Source organism: Xylocopa sonorina, chromosome 5 (genome assembly GCF_050948175.1).
Source record: "Xylocopa sonorina isolate GNS202 chromosome 5, iyXylSono1_principal, whole genome shotgun sequence".
NCBI lineage: Eukaryota > Metazoa > Arthropoda > Insecta > Hymenoptera > Apidae > Xylocopa > Xylocopa sonorina.
Window position 1 is genome coordinate 2,381,982 of NC_135197.1, and position 20,014 is coordinate 2,401,995.

The 20,014-nt window shown below is 37.9% G+C and overlaps 2 protein-coding genes across 2 annotated transcripts in view; one reads left to right on the forward strand and one right to left on the reverse strand.

Moving 5' to 3' along the window:
• The window catches only part of Invadolysin (leishmanolysin-like peptidase, invadolysin), a 188,405-nt gene that overhangs the window by 135,863 nt on the left and 32,528 nt on the right, over positions 1–20,014 (reverse strand). The gene's annotated exons all lie outside the window — the stretch shown is intronic.
• LOC143423644 (uncharacterized) lies at positions 11,723–14,004 on the forward strand. Its single transcript, XM_076895129.1, has 3 exons — positions 11,723–12,032; positions 12,514–13,654; positions 13,839–14,004. Exons 1-3 carry the CDS (start codon positions 11,960–11,962, stop codon positions 13,966–13,968), a joined length of 1,344 nt encoding a protein of 447 aa, XP_076751244.1. The 5' UTR covers positions 11,723–11,959; the 3' UTR covers positions 13,969–14,004.

A 20,014-nucleotide genomic window follows, 5' to 3' on the forward strand; every position in this document is an offset into this window, starting at 1 on the left:
GTCGGCATACGTGTACTTATGTAGATCTATATCTTCGTAAACGCAACTACCCTATTTCGGAGTACGAAATAGGGTATTGTACGCTTTGAGTAGTTTGCTCATTTGCTTGTTCGTATATTAGATTTTTCATGATTGTATTAGGGTGTCCCATCAGTTTCATTTGTAGGAATGGTGCGCACCGGAAATTACTTTAATTGGCTATGTTTATATAACGTAATTACAACCACACGTGCTATACTTATCCACACGCTAGTACAGACAATATATTGAGGTGCTGCGTAGAGAAGTAACACCCCAACAATTTCCCTACCTAATATTATGCCAACTAGGCTTACGTATTATCCGTCTATGGCATCGTTTTCAATCGTTTCAGATCTCTTTTAAAGTACATTTCGACGGAGACACAGTTTCTTTTAAAACTTGTCTTCTGTTTGTGCCACGAATTACGACCATCCGTAACTGGTTTAACAGATTTAGAGTTAGAAATTTCAATTTGAAAGATGATGACCGCAGCAACTGCCTAGCAATCACGGATACAGATCTTATCGAGGCCATGCTCGCTGAAAATCCATGATATAGTATGCGCGAGATACTGTATGCCACTAATTTACGACATAAGTGAATTATATACTCGTGATTTCGAAGAGAATTAGTTAGTTTCCAAATCGTTACAAGATCTCTATCAGCACTATTTCTAAAAATCGTTGCGCCCTTCAAAGGCGCCTTGTCATTCCTCCTTCGACGGCATTCAGGCCCAGCGTTGCGTATTTGCAGACAGGGTGACGCCAACGATCGACGGTCTGCGTTACCTTACTCCTTGACCGCTAGTTAGAGATCCGCAAAGCTTAATCAGCAGTTAATCGATCTGGAGTTTGGTTTCTACACCTATTGACGGAGACTAGCCTTACGAATCGCGTTTCTATGTACGATTTGCTCTTTCAGCACCATGAGAGAGATCTTTTCCTAAAGAGGTTTGTCACTGGCGACGAGACTTGGATTTTGTATTCAAAATGTGCATTAAAAATGCACTTAGTTTAACGATAATAGACCTTCAACTGTCGAGAAGCCTGGACTTCATTCGAAGAAAGTTCTTTCGTCCATTTGGTAGGACTAGAAAGGTGTAGTCTACTGCGAGCTCCTTCCTCGAGATAAAACCACCAAATCTGCAAAATACTGCAATCAGCCGGATAAATTAAAAGCCATCATAGCAGAAGAACGGCTAGAATTGGCGAATCGATGTTACATTGGGACGGTTCTATCGCATCCTCCATACTCCTCAGATCTTGCTCCATCCGACTACTACTTGATCCTGTCATTAAAAAATTCTTTCCGTGACGAACAGTTCCAATCCGCAAGCGAAATAAAATGAGACTTTCTGAGAGATAGGAAAAGGTGATAGAACAGAACGGTTCATACATATCAACGCGATAAATCAACCTTAAACAATAAATATCGTGTATTCATTTCATATCAAGCAAAGGAAAGAAACTTATAGGATACTTTAATATAAATATCAGTAGCGTCGTAATCGCCATTTTTACGATTGAATGTAAAAACGCACTTATCGTTCAACAGCTTAATAAAGCATACTAAAACTACCCTTAAGTTAACATCCCTTTTATCTACCAATCGCTTGTCGTTCAGAGTATTTTAAAATATTTTAAAATTTCCGCGTGTGAAAGAATTCTACATATCTAGAAAGAAATTAGAATATCCTACATTGGATGTATTAACCCAACTCCAAAGCTTGCATATGCAGGCGACCTAAATTTAACCAGTACACTCTCGCACTCTACCGTCTTCTTTGTTCACGCCATTAATTTTTGTTTTATGCTCTATCGTACCAAGCTAACAGAAGCCCGTGTGCGTATCACGCGAGGGTGTCGAGCAAAAAAGGTGCTGGCGAAATGAAGGCAGATACAAAGGAGACCGGTTGGATAATAGGTAAAGGCAAGTAGTCGTTGCTTGTGTGAGACGTGTCCAATTTATATTCTCTGTCGAACAATCTTTTGTTTTGCTTTCGGTGGCTCTGAAATTATTTCATATCGTAAAATACAAACGATAAAATTGCAGCGATTCATTGATTGAAATATTATACAAGCTTCATGATTTTCCTGCTACTTTTCATCTCTTCGTTTTAGATGAAACAAACAATTAATTAGCATTTATTTAATTGGCCAATATGCGAGTAATAATTCATGTCATATGTTGTGCTTTGTTCCTATATCATGTATCGAGTGTACTTGTGGAATATTATTTTTTATGTACGATCCAAGTGACTGAAATGCAAACACGTTGGTATTCTGAAAGGATAACGGTACGTTTATTCTTGTTTATACATTTTTAAACTTTTGCATATTCTATGCGTCCTTTAATTGTTCCTCCTTTCTACAGTTAATCGGTAATTGTTCCTCGCGAAATTTTATGGCCAATTTAATGCAAATTGTACTTCACAGGCGTCGCAAATAATATGGAGTCCAATAGGACGGTTAAATCTATCAAATGTGAAGGGTCGTAAGTTTGTTGGGAGATAGTTTAGGACACTGGTCCACGAGAGATAGTTTCGGAGTGTGCAATCGTATTAGACCAGCGTTAGCTTAAAGTTGTTTCGTTGTTAAGTGCAGCGTTAGTTTCGTAGCTATTTAGCTGCAGAAAAGCGAGGGTACGGGTTTATATGTACGTGCATTTATATCACGCGTGAGTCGACTATGAAAGCAACGAAAGCAAGTTTAGAGAATTGATTTCGAAATGCGTTCTGATTATGAAAATACGAGCGACGGGTTAATTTAACACGAGTTGTGCTCTACGTTTTTGCTTCGTTTTGGCGAATTGCTGCATTTTCAGCTTCGAACGTTACGTACAAAGGATGCGTAAATTCTTGAAAATGTTTTTATACGCAGCTAATACATGTTTGTTGGGACATATTATATTTTCGATTAAAATTGTACGACTTTCAGATTAATAATAACGTTTCACTAACGTATCGATGTATTTTCATAAAAATAGAATAAAAATCAAAGAAACCGAAGTTCCTTATAATATAATTGATTGCAAATGCCGGATCTCGATTCTTGTTGCACGTTTCTTTCTCTCTCCCTCTCTCTTACTTTCATCACAGTATCCGTTCTTTTTCTTTATCGAATTCTTCAAGGCTGTATCACTCTCTCAAAGAGTTGCACGAAGACGCTATATAATACATATTAATGCCTGACCTACCGTACGGTCAGCCTGATGCGTCATTCAGGAAAGGTTAACACTGTAACGGTCGGCCAGCTATGCGTGTACTATCAGCGATCGGCCGTTTTCATTAAGAATTAATATACGTAAATATGTAAAAAAAGTTTGGCAGCTGTGATATGTTTAAAAAGAGATAGCTACTAGAATGCGAGCGTTCAGCAAAATTTAATCAATGAACTTCGTCGAGCTTAATCAAGTTACGTAACAATAACGTGTTTAATTTCTCAAATATATTAATTACAGAACCGAAATAATCGAACTTTCTCAAGGACAAGATGAAAGATATCCCCTCGAGCATAGAGGTACCTGGTTCTGCTCCTCGAGATTGATCGACGTTTCGCAGAGAATAATACTTTATTCTTTAAAACGAGAATCATAAGTTTGTAAGGTGCGCGTGACAAGATGAAGATTGACGAAATGCGAATAAAGTAGGGCTATTTAAAGGTTCAGGAGAAACTAAGATTACTTAAAAATAATATTTGTAGGTATGACAATTCGAAAGGAAAGTTGGTAACGAAGTTAACGGACGGCTGAAATCGAGCAAGGGTTGTACAGACACAGAAAAAGAGTGACGCTGGCAACAGCGAGCGTCTTCGTCCAGGGCGAGCACAGATTTCCACGCGTACAATGGAATTGTTTAAGACGTAGTGACACGCGACACGACAACCACCCCAGACCACGGACAGGATGCGGTCTGACAGGGAGGAGCGACCTTCCGGTGCATTTATATGGCGTCTTCCCAGTAGTCCGGCATAATACACGACTTAAGCTTGTAGGTTACTCGAGTTGCGGTGAACAATGAATCTTCTAGCATAAAGTGGCCCTGTATTTTCAAAGTTAACCAGGGTGTATGCGCCTTCGACTAAAAATTCCGTCCCTTCTACGATTATCATTTCTATTGTTCCACTGTACGCGAAAATTATTATCTCCGAGTTTATATTTGCTTTTTAAAACGACATACAATTATGCTTCTTTTTCTTAAACACGTAACAAAAACATTCGGTAAGGTTTGTCATAAAAATTCACCCCTTTCTACTACTTCTTCGTTCTAATTTTTATCACAATCGATTGAAGGGGAGTTAATTCCTTACAAATCAATAGTAACTTGAATGTTTATTTACAATTTCCATACGTAATTGAAAAGCATACTTTTCTTACTGCAGCCTGCCATTAATTTAGAAAGAACAGAGAAATTTCAAAGATACCTCATTAGTAAATAATGAAACTACCCTTTAAATGAACGAGCACGTAGAACGCATTAATCGAGGATCGTTAAGCTGAAAAGCACGTATTGTACGACATATTCGACACATAGATATCACAAATACTATTAAAAGTCATTATCTCCCAATATATGTTAAGAATCTATGGCATTTAAAAATGAAATGCAAAGCAGCAGGTGCAGAAGAAGACAGCCATGCAGAAGTACGAAAGACGACTTGTTGTTATTAAAATACGCCTATCAGCTAACTCTTGCAGAACTGATTCCATTACACTTTAAACATAACTCTTACGCACACTCGGTTCCAGACATTCCATCGCGTACCGATTGAAAGTAGCGCCATGCAACAATGGTACGCAGCGACGGTCAATCATACGGTAAGCGTAGAGATTCGAAATAAATTCAGAGGAAATCTTGTTAAGCTTCGAAAAGCATCTCGCGAGTCGTGCTGACAATGAAGAACGAAACTGAGGAGTTTTGTTCAGTCCATTGGGAATGATGGTTAAAATTAAAGACGTCGCAGGCTCGCGAGGGGTGAAGCCGTCGCGAGATTTCAAAGTGAAAGTCTTAATTGCGTTATCTCGACCGGATGCGCGCCCTCTCTCTTACGGTCGTATCGTGGACCGGTTGATCTTGGCCAGTTGCCAACGGACGTCACTGCCAAGAATTGTAACGCGGAAAGGAGGATGAGAGGAGAGGACAGCCAGCCGAGCAATGGGTGCTCTAGACGCTGCTCGTAGTTGGGAGATTTTAATTAAACCCACCGCCGACGGCTGTTTGTAGTTTGCAGTTTCACGTAAGTAGTGAGGGCTGGGGGTGGCAATGCCAGAGCAAACGGGAAAAATCGCTTCTTATCTGACCAAACATCGTAACCATTGAAATATCTGTCTTTAAACGCCGAACTGTATATTGCAGAAAGGAACATTACGTCCGTGAGCGAAAATTGACCATACTACCGAAGAATAATGAAATTATCCATTAAGCATTATTACACTGGGTCAGTTATTTATCATCCTCCTTCTAAGAAATTCTAACTTTAAAGAACCACACTCCTTGATTTAGAAATTGTACGCTTCAAGAGAATCAAGGGTTTATTGGAGCATTGCAATTTCATTGGTCACCGAGTATATATTACTCGCGTGACGGTGAAGATGAAACAACCATTGCAGCAATTAGTACAACACTGTTCAACCAAACGACAAGTGCCAATTGAAGTACATTGTTAACTTTATCTCGAAGAATAAGTTCGGAATCGGATAAAAACGTTGGCAACGAGAGCCGTAGCCCTGTTCCCTCTAATTAGCGAGTTCACCTTCGTTCACCTGGCAATGTTTTCCACGCGGTCGATATCAGCGAATGGGTCACCGGCTTATTAACGTAGCGAGCTAGCGAGGAGCACGCGAGTACGGAAGCTTTCAGCGATAATGAGAAGAACCTAATTGTAATGCCGTGAAATGAAATGGCGACTCCGATTCGCGCCCTCGCGTTTTATCAATCGATCTTCCAATTCGGACGATCTTCTGCTCCCCGCGACTTTACACGGGCCGACGGAATCGATCTCATACAAGTGATTAAAATAGCTCAACCGGATTTAATCGTATCCGTGTACTTCGAATACGATCATTTGATAACAGAGCAAGTAAGGGAAGAATACCGCGGTAATAATGAATTGCCTTTCCGCGGGACGAGTAAGAAGGGCATTAATTAATTTCACTCGCAAACACCTCCCGCTTTTGCTCTTAAAGTAAAAATATAAGGAGGTGGCAAGAATGGCTTGGGAAAAATTGGATCGGATGCAACATTCATGGAAGATGGAATACTTTGCATGCGTTATGAATTACAAAAATTGTAATGGTTAAATTCACGCGAATTTCTTCGTTCCGGCCGTACAGTGATTACAAGTGTACAGTATTAGTGTATAGATGTAATTTCCAATCGAGTTGGTTTGATTGAGTTTTGATTGGGAATTTAATTGGATTTTACATCGCACAGTACTACATTCTGTGGACACAGTAATACTATATTAAATGATAAAGTTTGATCTACTTGAAACTGATTGTTGAAAGTGGTTGCGAATTGTTTTACAAATAAAAGAATTTCTAACTTGGAAATATGTCTATATTGGGGTTCTCTCGCTTAAACCCATTAACGAGCCAAGCCGTCCCTAGTTGAAAAAGACTGGAATTATAAGCATAGAACGGTTTTTATCAATTGTTAATGAGTTCTTCCTGTTATCGTTTCGTCCATATATACAAATGAAGTGGTGTGTTCCTCTAATTTGCTTAGTTGAAATATGTACAGTTTTTCTGTCGACGTTAATACTTAGAGATAAGAACAATTCTGCAAATTCTGCACGTGTTTTTGTTTTAGGCCCTAAGGTATAAACAGTTGTAAACCCGCTTGAATCGATAGGTTTCATTCTTATTAAATTATTCTACTTCCTGGTGTTTCATACTTATTGAATATCTGCGTTTTTTATTACTTAAATTTATTATTTAAACCATGACGTTGAAGATGTCCTCGAGGCTAGTACGAATGGCCTAAGAAGGCATTTCTGTACGAACCTTCGGGTGAAACACTAATAAATACGCCCAGTAGACGTTGAGCCATCGAGTTATTACTCCATTTTCCTCAACTTCTTATATTATAATTACGCTGACCAATGAAAAATTCCGTTTTCTGAATTCATTTACAAAGAATGGAGCCTGGTTGAAAACCTTTATAAACTTTGTTCCCGCCAAAGAGTTGAACTTTTTCAATGAACGAATTCTTCTGTTGGAATCGTGTTAGCAAAAAGCTGTGGAATCAGATGGAGGGCTTATTTCGACGCACAAAACGCCAGCTTTAACATAAACGACAAAGGAAGGTAGATGCTTTACGGAAGTTATGTATTATGGAACGGCTCTTAATTATTAATTTTAATAACTCTTAATATTATTAAAATATTAAATTAAAAATAATTTACCGCTCGAGATCGAAATACGAATAATTGAGATATATGCACTTCGATATGTTTCTACGCGTATATTGCGTAAAAGCAGCTTTGGAGTTTGATCAAGAATTAAGCAGAAATCTGAATTTTAAAACAATCGGCGAGTAGTTAGCAGAGTTTAAATCGCAACTCGATATTCAAAGCTATATGGATATATCTCAAGGGAGATGAAGCTCTCGGTGCTTAATATCGCTGCTGAAGTCTCCACGGTAAACTTCGATAAATATTTTAGTAAAGGAGGATATGCATTACAAATGCTTATATAACAATAACGAAACAAGTTTGTTACATTGCTTGAATTCCTCTTCGTGAAAAATCAATTTTTATACTACAACACTTTTATTCTTCAATGAACATAAACGACTGTCATCGAACGTTTCAATCTTGAATATAAAAGAAGTACTGGTAATTAATAAAAAAAAAAATTAAAAATTTTGATTTCTCGCAAAAGATAAGAATTACGATCCAATTTTCTACTCTGATAAATACATCAATCAGAGCGTGAATACGATAACAAAATACGCATCGTTCCACATTGATAAGTAAATAAAGCGAAATGTATTAAATGGCAACGCGAAACCCTTATTAAAACCAAAAGTGAACAAATTTTTTTCTGATGGTAAATTGATACTTTTTTTCACGTTTATTGGAAGGTATACATACAAAATACCTGTGCCAGGAGCGTGTAATTAAAACTCGATACGACAAATATTCTCTGATTCACAGAAATCACAGAAATTCGAACGGAATGTAGCTTCTCTGTCGTTTGACTGCAATTATCGGTATCAGCAATAATTAATACGCTGTAATATTTGATATTGAAAAAAGTGAAATAAAATTGGAAAAATAAATAATAAACAGTAATATCAAATCTCTTTCACGGCAAGCACAAAAGCTGGTAGCATTTAAATCGTTTAATTCGTAAAATGAACGCGCAAAGTCAAGCATTGATCTAAAATAGAAACGAAAGCGCATTAAACAAAGAAGACTATATCTCGATTTATGGAAAAACACTAAAATATTATTTCAGATTACGAAACGTGCCGTTGTTATCATCAGCTTAATGTGTCAATAATGAGAGATCTGCCGATGTTAAAACGAACCGTTAAGATAGAGTAATAACGCGCGTTTGGTCTATTTCAATAAATTTGAATAAAATTGGCTGGAATGCGCGCGTGCACGTTTCAATACCTCCACCGTGGCATCTGCACACTGTAGAATGCTACCTGTCACTTGAAAGCATTGTGCCGTGGCGTAAAAAATATTGTTCGTGCGGTATGCGTCTTCCAATAAAGTATCGCTCGCGTGTTCAATTCTGCACTTCGATGTAGCTATCTCGCTCTCGATCGTAGCGTGAACTCAGCCAACCGTCTAGACAATTCTAGATACATTTATTACAAGCGTACTTGGCACCAAGAAAAAAAAAAAACAGCTAAACGCAATTACTCTTGATGAATACGTACTTAGGTATCAGGAGATAAAAGGTACGCTGTATATTTCAACAAGTTTAATGCTTGATGACGCTATACTCGCGTTATTTAAATACCATTGTCTTCGTTGCCTTTGAAAATGACGGAGACAGAGTCTACGTATATATATACGTAGACTACGTAGTCTACATATATATATATATATATTTACAGTACATTTATATATAAAGTATATTTACATATAAGTACATTTATATATAAAGACAGTACTTTCAATATGAATGAATGAAACGGGTTTAATACCAAAAAGATCGCTATAAAAATACTAAACGATCAGTTTAGAGTACGTTAATTAATCTAATAAAGCAAAAAGAAACCAGTATCAAATCCATTCCCATTATAGATCCAATTGTAACTCGAAAAATAGTTACTTTTTTTTGAGCAATTAGTAGTTATTTGACGGTCAGTGAGGGCATCACATATTTTCAAAGGATAATGACCTTTCATATTTAAATATCGACCAAAAGAGATTAAAATGATATACTATCTACATCTGATTAATTTGATCGTGAGACAGGTATACTAATAATTTCTGTAATGCATTTTAACTTTCAAGAGCTTACATTAACGAAATTACTTCGATTACGAGAGCGTTAATTCCGCGATCATTTATTACTAAATTGACAGCAACTAAGTGATCGTAAGCCAAAGGTAGTGAAGAAAAGGTTAAAAACAATGCGATTTACATAAGTCCGGCGTATCGTGCAAATGTCCATTTATTGTATCTGATCCGCTACTTTGTTCATAAATCACCTCGATTATTTAGAAACGCTTGAATAAAAGTCCAATGATGTAATCGAAACAAAATCGAGAGATTTCCGCTCGTTAGCAAATTGCCGAACGAACGAAAGAACCTAAACGTGCACGCAATTATCCGCGATTCGGTATTCTCGCTGGCGCTAATGAATTTGTTGTACAATTGTCTGCACGAGACATAGTTTGCAGGTAGTTTGAGAAAATTCGCAATCGTATCGCAGTATCAGCAGGGAACATAGCTATCTGCGTACGTAAATATCGTCGTGATATTACCGCAGTTTTCAACTCCGTTCATTAACCATATCCTCTCGGCATTCCATAGTTCAACCCATTCTAATTACCTTTGTATCGTTCTACATTGCTTTTAATGGAAGTCTAACTAACAAGTACACACGAAAATTCGGTTAAATCGTAACTAAATTAATTATCAGTAGCGCTTTATTTTTATTAAGTTCATGAAAAATGCTTGTTCCGAAATCTAACCAATGAACGTACGACTATACACTCGCTCTGCTATTTATACATTTTCGTATCGACACTCGTTTCTATTTGATACGACTGCTTTTTTCGCTACCAAGTAGGAAGCGATATATTAATATGTTCATTCGTATGTTTTGCAACGTTTATGCAACGCTACGATTACTAAAAAGAAATGTCGCGTAATTTTCTCTGAACTTTGAGTCGTACGATTAATCGCGTTAATGATAAATGAATTAACTTGATTAATATTTTAAAACGCAAAAGAACAATATATAACATAGTGTAATTGTAAGAGTTTCGTCACGAGGTCGAGTGACGTTCGATTGTTATCCAATAAGATGTGACGATCTCGACAGAGAAGAAATTAGCACACTATTCTGTATTTCTCAGTACAATTATATCTGTAAGAAGTTGGAAATGAGATTACAGAAGAATTACCGGTTAAGTAATTCGTACAAGTAGTCCTGTTTTTCAAACACTTTTTCGATAGTTCGTATTAGCCTCGAGAGCATCTCCAACGCCATGGCCCATTCGAATCCGTTTATAGCCCTCTTTGGTTGCTCACGCATCTCGTCAACCGACATTTCTTACATATATATCTTTAGTTTTAATAAATCGTACCTATCCTTACATGAACAGCCAATTAGCTGTCTTTATATTTATGGATTATATGGAAACTGACCGTATTAATGGTACCGACACCAGAGAGGGTCTGTTCTTAGCGAGTAGAGCGTGGGGGCCACCATAATCAGCGACAGAACTCCAACTCGCAACAGAAGTTTTGATTTATGTTACAGATGCACGCATCAAGTTGGATAAGACGAATATAGAGTACGATACGAGACTGAATTCATTTATAATTACTATACTCTATGATTGATCGAATTAATTACCGAGTTAATAACAATTTATTTGATAGATAAATATCCGGAATATCCAATTGCAGAGATCAGCTGAGGCATGTTACGAAATGTAGCATCCTCTAATTTGTCTCACGGGAAATATCACGTTTCGTCTCCCGGTAGGAACACGTTCCAGTGATTTCTCACGGAAAATAGCGTACACGTCTCGGTAGTGACGACAAGAAACGCATTAGGACGATAAGTAGGTATAATGTGTTCGCGTTTTCATCAGAAAATATTATTATTCGTGACGACACGGTATAAAATGTCATCTATCGCGGTTGGGGAATAACATGTTACGTAAAATTCGTGAGAAATTACGAAACGTGTACTTTCTTACGTGGAAACTAAGATATCTCTAAGATACGTTCGCACTCAAACTCCCGAACCAAAACAGTAGTCGATTAAGAATTTTGGTGTTTCAATTTGGTGTTTCAAACAAAAAACTGATAGATATTCGGCAATAAAATGGAAGTGGGAGAGTAATACTATTATACTTAGAAATGAAGAGGAAAACTTTCTGGTATCAAATTAATCTCGCTAATAACATGTCACATTAAACGCAGCAATAATTTAAATCGTTACTCTTTATTCTTGTTTTTCATACGTATACGATTATGATAGTTCTCGAACCCTACTCTCACTTAATCGTTGCTTCGAGGTTCACTTCAATTGTACCGGCGATGATCAGTTTTAACGAGAATTTACTTCGCACAGAAATGTTATATGCAACGAAACAAACAGATTTCCTCATTGGCAACGCGTTTAGAATGATCGATAAATTTTTCCTCTTTCCACGAGGCTTCTGATAGGAGAACGATTATCGTGAAACTGACCTTGCCGGGTCGAGGTTAATTTACACTGTTGCGTTTACCATTTAATGTTCTTTCATCCTCAACGATTAGTCTGTTACCGATCATCCACCATGAAGAAAGCCTGGAGCATCAGTTCGCGTGAGTAGTCGATTTTTCGTTCATTCTCTATTTTCGTTTCCATATATTAATTTGCAGAAGAATACAAATAAATTAATTTGCAAAAGAATACAAAGATTGCAAAAAAAAAGATGCCGAGAAACATCGTAATTATTCGAGAACTTTATGCGCAATTTTTTTGCGCCCTAGAGTAAATACAAATGGGAATTCATTCTTTTATCTCAATAAATTAGAATTAGCGCAAAAAATTGTAAACATTAAAATGCAAGTTGAGTCATGTGTTTGACTGATAGATCGAACGGCCCGCAAATGCTACGCAGTTATCGGATCCACTGATTTTCTGACTACGCAATAGAATGGCGCTGAAACTAACTACGTCTATGCATTCTGTTGTTCGTTTTTGTAATACGACTTAAACGAAACATGTTTTCTTGCGTAATCATTAAAATGCAAATCTTAATATATAAATTTAATATATCTGTTTTTCTTTTTATTACCGTAGAAAAGCTAATAATTAATCCGGCTTCCTTGGAGGAAGGATTAGCTCGCAAAGAGGAAGAACCATGCGAGAAGGCTGCAACAAATCCAAGCAACAGTTGGAAACCATCGTCACGAGGGTTAAAGCTGATTCTGATCGTGAATCTGCTAGTGTGCGTGACATGCACTTACTACATCATAACGCAGGCTTATCTTACTAAATCGGAAGAAATCAAGTTGACGAACATGCTCGGAGAATTGAGATCAGAAATTTCGAACGTGATCAACGAGATTGATAGTATAATCGAGGAAGAGCCCGCGAAAACGGAAGATGCTCTGAAAAGGAGCGCGCTTCAGACGACCCCGCGGGAAGAAATTTTAGAGCGCCGCAACAATGTCAAGAATAATAAGATCGATTTACCAGTAGATATAATTAGTAGCGTAACGGAAAAGTTTGTAAGTGAAAACGGTTTGTCGACGATCGAAGAGCACGAATCCGAAGTGACGATAGGTAACGAGGACGAAACCACGACGTTCACACCAGACGCATCGGACTCGCAGGAAAAACGATTATACGAAGATATGGAACTAATAAGTGGTCTCGAGCCACCGTTGGCGCAACATTTCATGATACAGTGGCCAGTTGAATCACCAAAAATTCGCGAAACTGAAACGAGTATCGAGGTGATGAAAACGGACGATGATAACATTGAACATTACGGTCTGTTTTGGTTGCTGTTACAAAATGCTGCGAGCCATGTACCAAGTGTGGCCAACTGTACCACCGATAAACAGACTAGGGATTCGGATGGTTCTTCTACTGAACGGGGTGACGAAAGTCTTGAAGATGAGAGGCAGGATCGTACCACACCGGAACAATCTGTGGACGATCATGTGGACGACAAGAACGAGACTGACGACACCGTTAATATCCAAGAGGAAAATGCGACGACAGAGACTACTACTGCATTCCACGAAGACTGGGTGCTGAACAGCGACGAGGATCTTTCGTCATTTGCGGATGCCGCTTACATTGCGTTGGTTTTGCGAAACTATCGCTCGCAATTCGACCCAATTCCATTTGTTCCGGCGTCCGGTGAATTCGGAATGTCCGATTATTCGTCTATTTTTGACGACTGGGCGTATCCGAGCGACTACGCGCTTCGGTTTGTACATTTCTAGGAATCTCATCATTGAACGAATGTTTAAATGTTAACTTTTCATTTTAACATCGAGTCGTTTGCATTTCTTCTCGACATCTTTCAATGAATCTGCTCGTTTGTGAATTTAATTCGAGGACCTCTTTTGAAGGCGTAGCGAAACATTATTAATTCATTTTTATTACTATAGGGATCAACATAAACGAAGCGCTGACAATCCACCACCCACGACAAATGGGAATGATGGAAGAAAACTACCCCCAGGAGTAGTGGTAGTGCCATTAACTAAGGACAAAGGCTACCGTAGACCTGGGTTTTAGATCAGAATTAGCAACTATCCAATACCCATAAGAAATGTAAGTTTAATCATTCATGTGTTACATGTATTGTATCATCTTTGATTTGATCAAATAATAATATTTCAAAAACCTATAATATTTCAGAACCATAATTGGCAAGACCAGGGGAAGCGTACAACTTTTTATAAGGAAGAAAGCTTTAAATAATAACAAATTGGCCATGAACGAAGAATAGAAAAGTATGACTAATAGTAATAATGTAATGTAAACATACTTGAATTAGAATAGAAATTTCGATATTTAATTTTAAAACACATACACACGTACGTGTATCAACCTTTTGTTTGAGACATTCAACTATATTTTAAGCATGGTTTCCACCCGTTATTATTTAGTTAAAGGGCCGCGAACTTCTCACGCTGAACATTTATTCTTCGGCTCGCGAAACAATACACATTTCATTGCAACCTTCGAGTGATTACCCAAAGTCTTGTCGAGGCTTCGTTCTCTTAGCGAAATCTACGGTGTCATGTCGACGATACCATAAAACGTCGCTCGAATACCGAACGTACTCCATTCATCGAAAGCCTGCAAGTGCACAACTAATCATGCAGCTAGACATGAAAAGGAAAGCCGACGACTTATCAAAATGTATCACCGTCAAATAATTAACTGCTTTGTAAGAAAATCAGGAATATTTCGATTTTTTCGAAACTTTTCGAATGTTATTCGTTTGGCGGCACTTTTTAATGTAGCTTTACTTGTACCACGATTAGAATAGCTTTTACGTTACAATAGTAATGTTTCATTATCGACTACATCGCAATGGAAACTACGATGCAATCGATGGAACAGCGATGAATAATCGTTTAGATCGATTGCTCAACGAGGAGCTAACGAATGGCTTAACTAGCCGTTCGTTAACCTGAAGTACTCGTCGTAGCATGACCATTGGGTCTCTAATGTTCTCGATAACACAGTTTGTATTTTCGGTTCGTGTATTCCAGCTAATAAAATATCCATGTTTTGGATAAATTATTTCATTTTACATACACGCGTAAAAATGAAATTTCCAATTTCGAAATTTTAATAAGAAGGAAGAACTGCTGACAAACTCTCTTTCTGATACTTATCAATAATGATATAAGTCGTCAATACATGAAAGTGACGATTCGGCGTTTGTCGAAACGTGTATCACGTGAAAATATAAATCCTTTAAAGGCTTTTCCATAACACTTGGTAGTCCTGAGAAAAGTATTACGAAAGATTTATGCAAAGAATGTCACGATGGAAACGATAGATTACAGCCTTCGTAATATAAATGCCCGGCAGTTCGAATCCCTCCCGATATAAATCGGTTTCTATGTTTTCCTTTTATTATAATATATTTCTTCAGTTACCATTAATCTCCATATGCCAGGACCCGTAATTTTTAGACCACTAAAGGACTGAGCTTTCTTATCGATAATACAAACCCTCTTAAACTTGTACATATTATATATAATTTTATTGGGCTATATATTTTTCGTACCACGAATATTCATCCAAAGGAAACCATATTGTGACATCTGACATTCCGTTCTGACACAATTACCTTGTATGATAACGATCTCTGAATAGCGTTCCACTATAATTGATGTTTACAATACCTAATAGACTTCAAGTGATGCATGATCCTTGAAGATTCCATTCCATCTTGTTTACATTCTTCAGAGATCAAGATGCTCTTTTAAAAATAGGAGAAAGATACAAAAAGGAAAGGATATAATCCAAGGAAATTGAAACATACGACCATCGTATTACGAAACGAATGCTCTTAGGGTAAATGATTAATCAAAGTTACTGACCGTACATTTGGTACTCGTTAATCATTTTGTTACTTTTCCTGTAAACGATAACGTTTTCGAGAAAAACCAAATAGAGTATGCTTTGGAACAGGATACAAACTTTTATTAACAACTGAAACTTTGACAACCTTAACCCTCTAAGGGTCGAACTTTCTTATATCTGCAGATAGCTTGGAACACATTAACTTTGATACTTCCGGTTACTAATGCTGCCAACTATTATTAATATTGTTATTGGTTATCTTCGAGGCATTATACAATAAGACGTATATTAAACTAAACATGGGCCCATAGAGGATTAATAGAAAATTAATTACCAATGATGTAAGAAATACATGACAAATATTTGTACAAATTACTATACCAATTGTCAGTTTGAGGATGGAAAAAACCTCGATTATCTCTCTTCTCATTATCGCAAATTAATAATTGCGTGAAATTTTCAATCGATATCAACCCCGTGCGACTATAACTTCACAAACTAACCAAACGGAATAAACTTGATTAAACGAATGATATGAAACATCCGAAAAATGTAATTTGAACAACAGCGAGGCTTCGATTCATTGAGCATATGAATAGAGACGAAACTATGCGAGAAATTTCCCCTGGTACGTAATTGCCTAACTTTGCGAGATTCTAACGGCAAAATCGAGAGGAGTAATTCCCTAATCGAATACCACGGCTACTTCCAGTCTTTTTATATCAAAGTATTTTAAGAACAGTGAACATTTATAATATTATTTTTAAAGTAATAAGAATAATTAGAGAAAATAAGTGAAACACAGAAAGTATACGTATGAGAATAGATTAGAAACAATTCGATTGGTGTTAAACCCATCGCTACTCGTACGATTCATCGTACGATGTACATCCGCGCTATCGTAAGATCCACTTAAGTTATTGAGCCAGTCACATGACGTGAAATATTGTTAGAGCTATAACACGGTATCATCGCCATTAATTAATCAGATTAATGCCGAAAATGGACATCGTTTATTCTTTGCGACTCGCGCGAGGAACGAGAATTGCAGTAGAAAAGGCAAATTGCTTCGCGATGCTCGTTTGTCCGTTCGCTGGAACGTAAACGCAGAAATGACGTTAAAGGATGGGCCGTCAAAGGGCAGTAAATGCCTCCGCTGGTATGCTCCCTTGTACTCGTGGTACAAAGCATGGAGGTCGTAGAATTACGTAGCTTTGTATAAATGAGAGAGCGTTGCATGTCGGATGAAGCGCGCGATGAACAGCCGGGCGGATGCGACAACCGTGCTGTCGTAACTTCTTCAACTTGAGAACGTCCGCCATTCTATGCAATTCGGAAATATAATCCCAGTGATTGTAACGGTATTCCTCATTTTTTACATGAATTTTTTTTACTCAAATTTTCACGACATTAAACTTCAACGTAAAGCTTATTCTAAATACCCTTTTAGTCTACCGTTATCTATCAAATTTATTTTACTCGTCAAAGTTACTGATAATGCACAATCGCGCGATGTGAAATAATTAGACAGCTGGTAAATTACTGAAAACTTTTGCTCGAAAAGCCAAGTTTCTTCTATATTAGATCCACGGATTCAACAAATGTTGCAAATGGACATGATTTCCGTGAATTGTCGTTACGGATTCAAACGAAGAATTGTAAGATCCGATGAAGTTCAACGGTGCAAATAATTTGCATATAATGAATTTCTTTTACAACGAACCGAGCCGAGTAATGAAAGTAAGTTTTCGAGGCGCGCATTGATTAAGCTTCCGAACTTACTGCCGATAAATCGAACTTTCTGTTCCCAGTTTAAAATTAGATGCCGAAGTTATTATCCTCGATAGGAAACTCGCCGATCGATCTTTATTTTACTTTTCAATTTGCAGTTTTATTAAATCGATTAATCATTTGGAAGAACTGTTACATTATTACGGCAACTTTTGTTACCGCCTTCTGGTCTTGTTTGCCTCCATACATTTGTAAATAAATAGAATCGCGAATAAACTGAACCCATCACATTTAAAGAAATCAGAAATGAAAGTGTTTAAGCGGTTGCTACGATCAAACAAATCTCGAAAAAGGAAGAAAGTCGAAGAAGAAACATTAACGGTTCGACGTAAACCTCTTGATAAATTATTGAAACGTGACATTAACGCTTATCAGGAGCAAAATATTGTCTTGGCAGATGGCGACACTCGTTGGTTCCCTTTATCAGCGGACGCTCGTACGAAATGGCCGCATCGACTGGCAGGCCGCGTTCATCAAACAACGCGAACATCGAAAACGTGTTCGAGAAAAATACGAACCACTTCAGCGTGTCCTATCGAACGGTTTTGCTTGAAAATGTATCAGGCTTGTATATTACTACCATCTTCGATAAACGACGCTCTCGACGGCCGCAGGCCGTAAAGCTGGGGTCGGTGGAGGACTTTCGACGGGCTGCTGGTTTACGTGATACAATGAAGGAGGATATAACGTCTATACAGGATGAATCAATAACGAGGGCCGTATGGAATTATCTGTATTCGTTGATTCGATGAAAAACATTTTATAATAAGTCTCGTTTTCAAACACCTTATATTTGCTTCTGCTAGAAGAGATCCACCGAATTTAAACAAAAATATTCCCATTTCCCCCGCGTATATCCATAGCTTATTATATCAGTGATTTGTAGAAAGAAAAGAAGGGAAAAATAAAGTTTGGAATTAAAAATAACCGTACTATCTTGTCTTCGATTTAAACATATTTAATCGCAAATGGATCGAGCACAAGTCTAAAGTGCAAGTTAAAACATTTAAAAGACGCAGAACGGAAAATCTACGACACAAACAAAAGAATTAATTTGAAAATCACAATGAGAACATTTTTCAAATCAGAATCAATAAATATCGATTAATTTCGGCTGGCCATCATCGTTGACTCGACCTGTAGCATCGCGCAGGCCTACAAGTGTATGGAAGGGAAGATCAAACCGGGCGGTAAGTGCAACGAGCGCGAAGGGTGCGGGATAGGGGAAACCATAATCCAGTTTATCAAGCGGGAGTGCATAAGATCAGGCTAACTTCTGGCCTAACTTTTCTAGGATGAACGATATCGCGAGCTATGTCGGTTCTTTCTATTTACCACCTCGAGGATCTTTACGGTGTGTTCGTAACGGAATTTTACGGGGAATCGCAACACTTCGCGGGCCAACGATTCACTCATTTTTATGACAACTACTTATTGGTACGCGTCGATAACTCGGAGGGGTGCTTCCGATCGATACTACGCTAAGGCAGGGAAACGCTGTTTTATAGGATCGCGACCTGAAAGGGATTTCAGGGACGAACGAGTGAAACCGAATGGAAAGATTTTAAAAGTAGATTACTGCTTCATCGATCTTCCTGCTGGGGACCGTTTGTATACACCGATCGAACACCTATCTCGTACGTCTTGTATTTCGACAAGTTTATCGTGTGCAAGTTGTATTGTAATAGAAACATCTAAGCTTTCGCTATTTTATAATCCACCAATTGTTAAAAAAAAAATCTATATTTACGTTTAAGCGGTATAAAACCAGATTAATACAATAGTATACACTACTATTACATATATACTATTGTTAACTGAGCAAAAAAAAAAGCCGCCTACTTTTAGAATCTTCGCATTGTCAATAAAATTCGAGTAGAAATTACTTTCGTCAAAAAATCAATAGGTACCGATTATATCGTAGTAAAGGAAAAGCTCGTTTCGGAAGGGTTGCGCGGTTCGAGACGTATCGAACTACTCGACGCGTGGCACGTTCGCCTCCAATAATACGGTTGAACGAACGAGCTTGGAATGCCATAGGAATTTAAATTTCCGCGGATCAGTTCAGCGGATCGGGCAGGCTCGATAGACACGGGCGCGGGGCTAGAGCGGTCGCGAATTGCGGTCGAAGGAGCGTTTCAATCAAAAACAGAGAGGAGTTACAGACGGCATCCGGTTTGAACGTGTAACAGAACGGTTCGCAGGACAGAGGCATGAGATCGCAGCCGGACTTTTCATCTCGAACAAAAGATTCCAACCCCCTCGCCGCTAATCTAGAAGCTCCCTTTACCCTTTGTTTCCCCATGTCAGCCTGTTTCATCGTGGAAACTTCCGACGCTCCGATCTTACCATCACCGGGCTAATACGATGGAAAATGTTAATTAACGCGGCATCTGAAACGCTTGACTACTTGAAAATTGTTTGGAAGGTAGCAACAACTCGATTA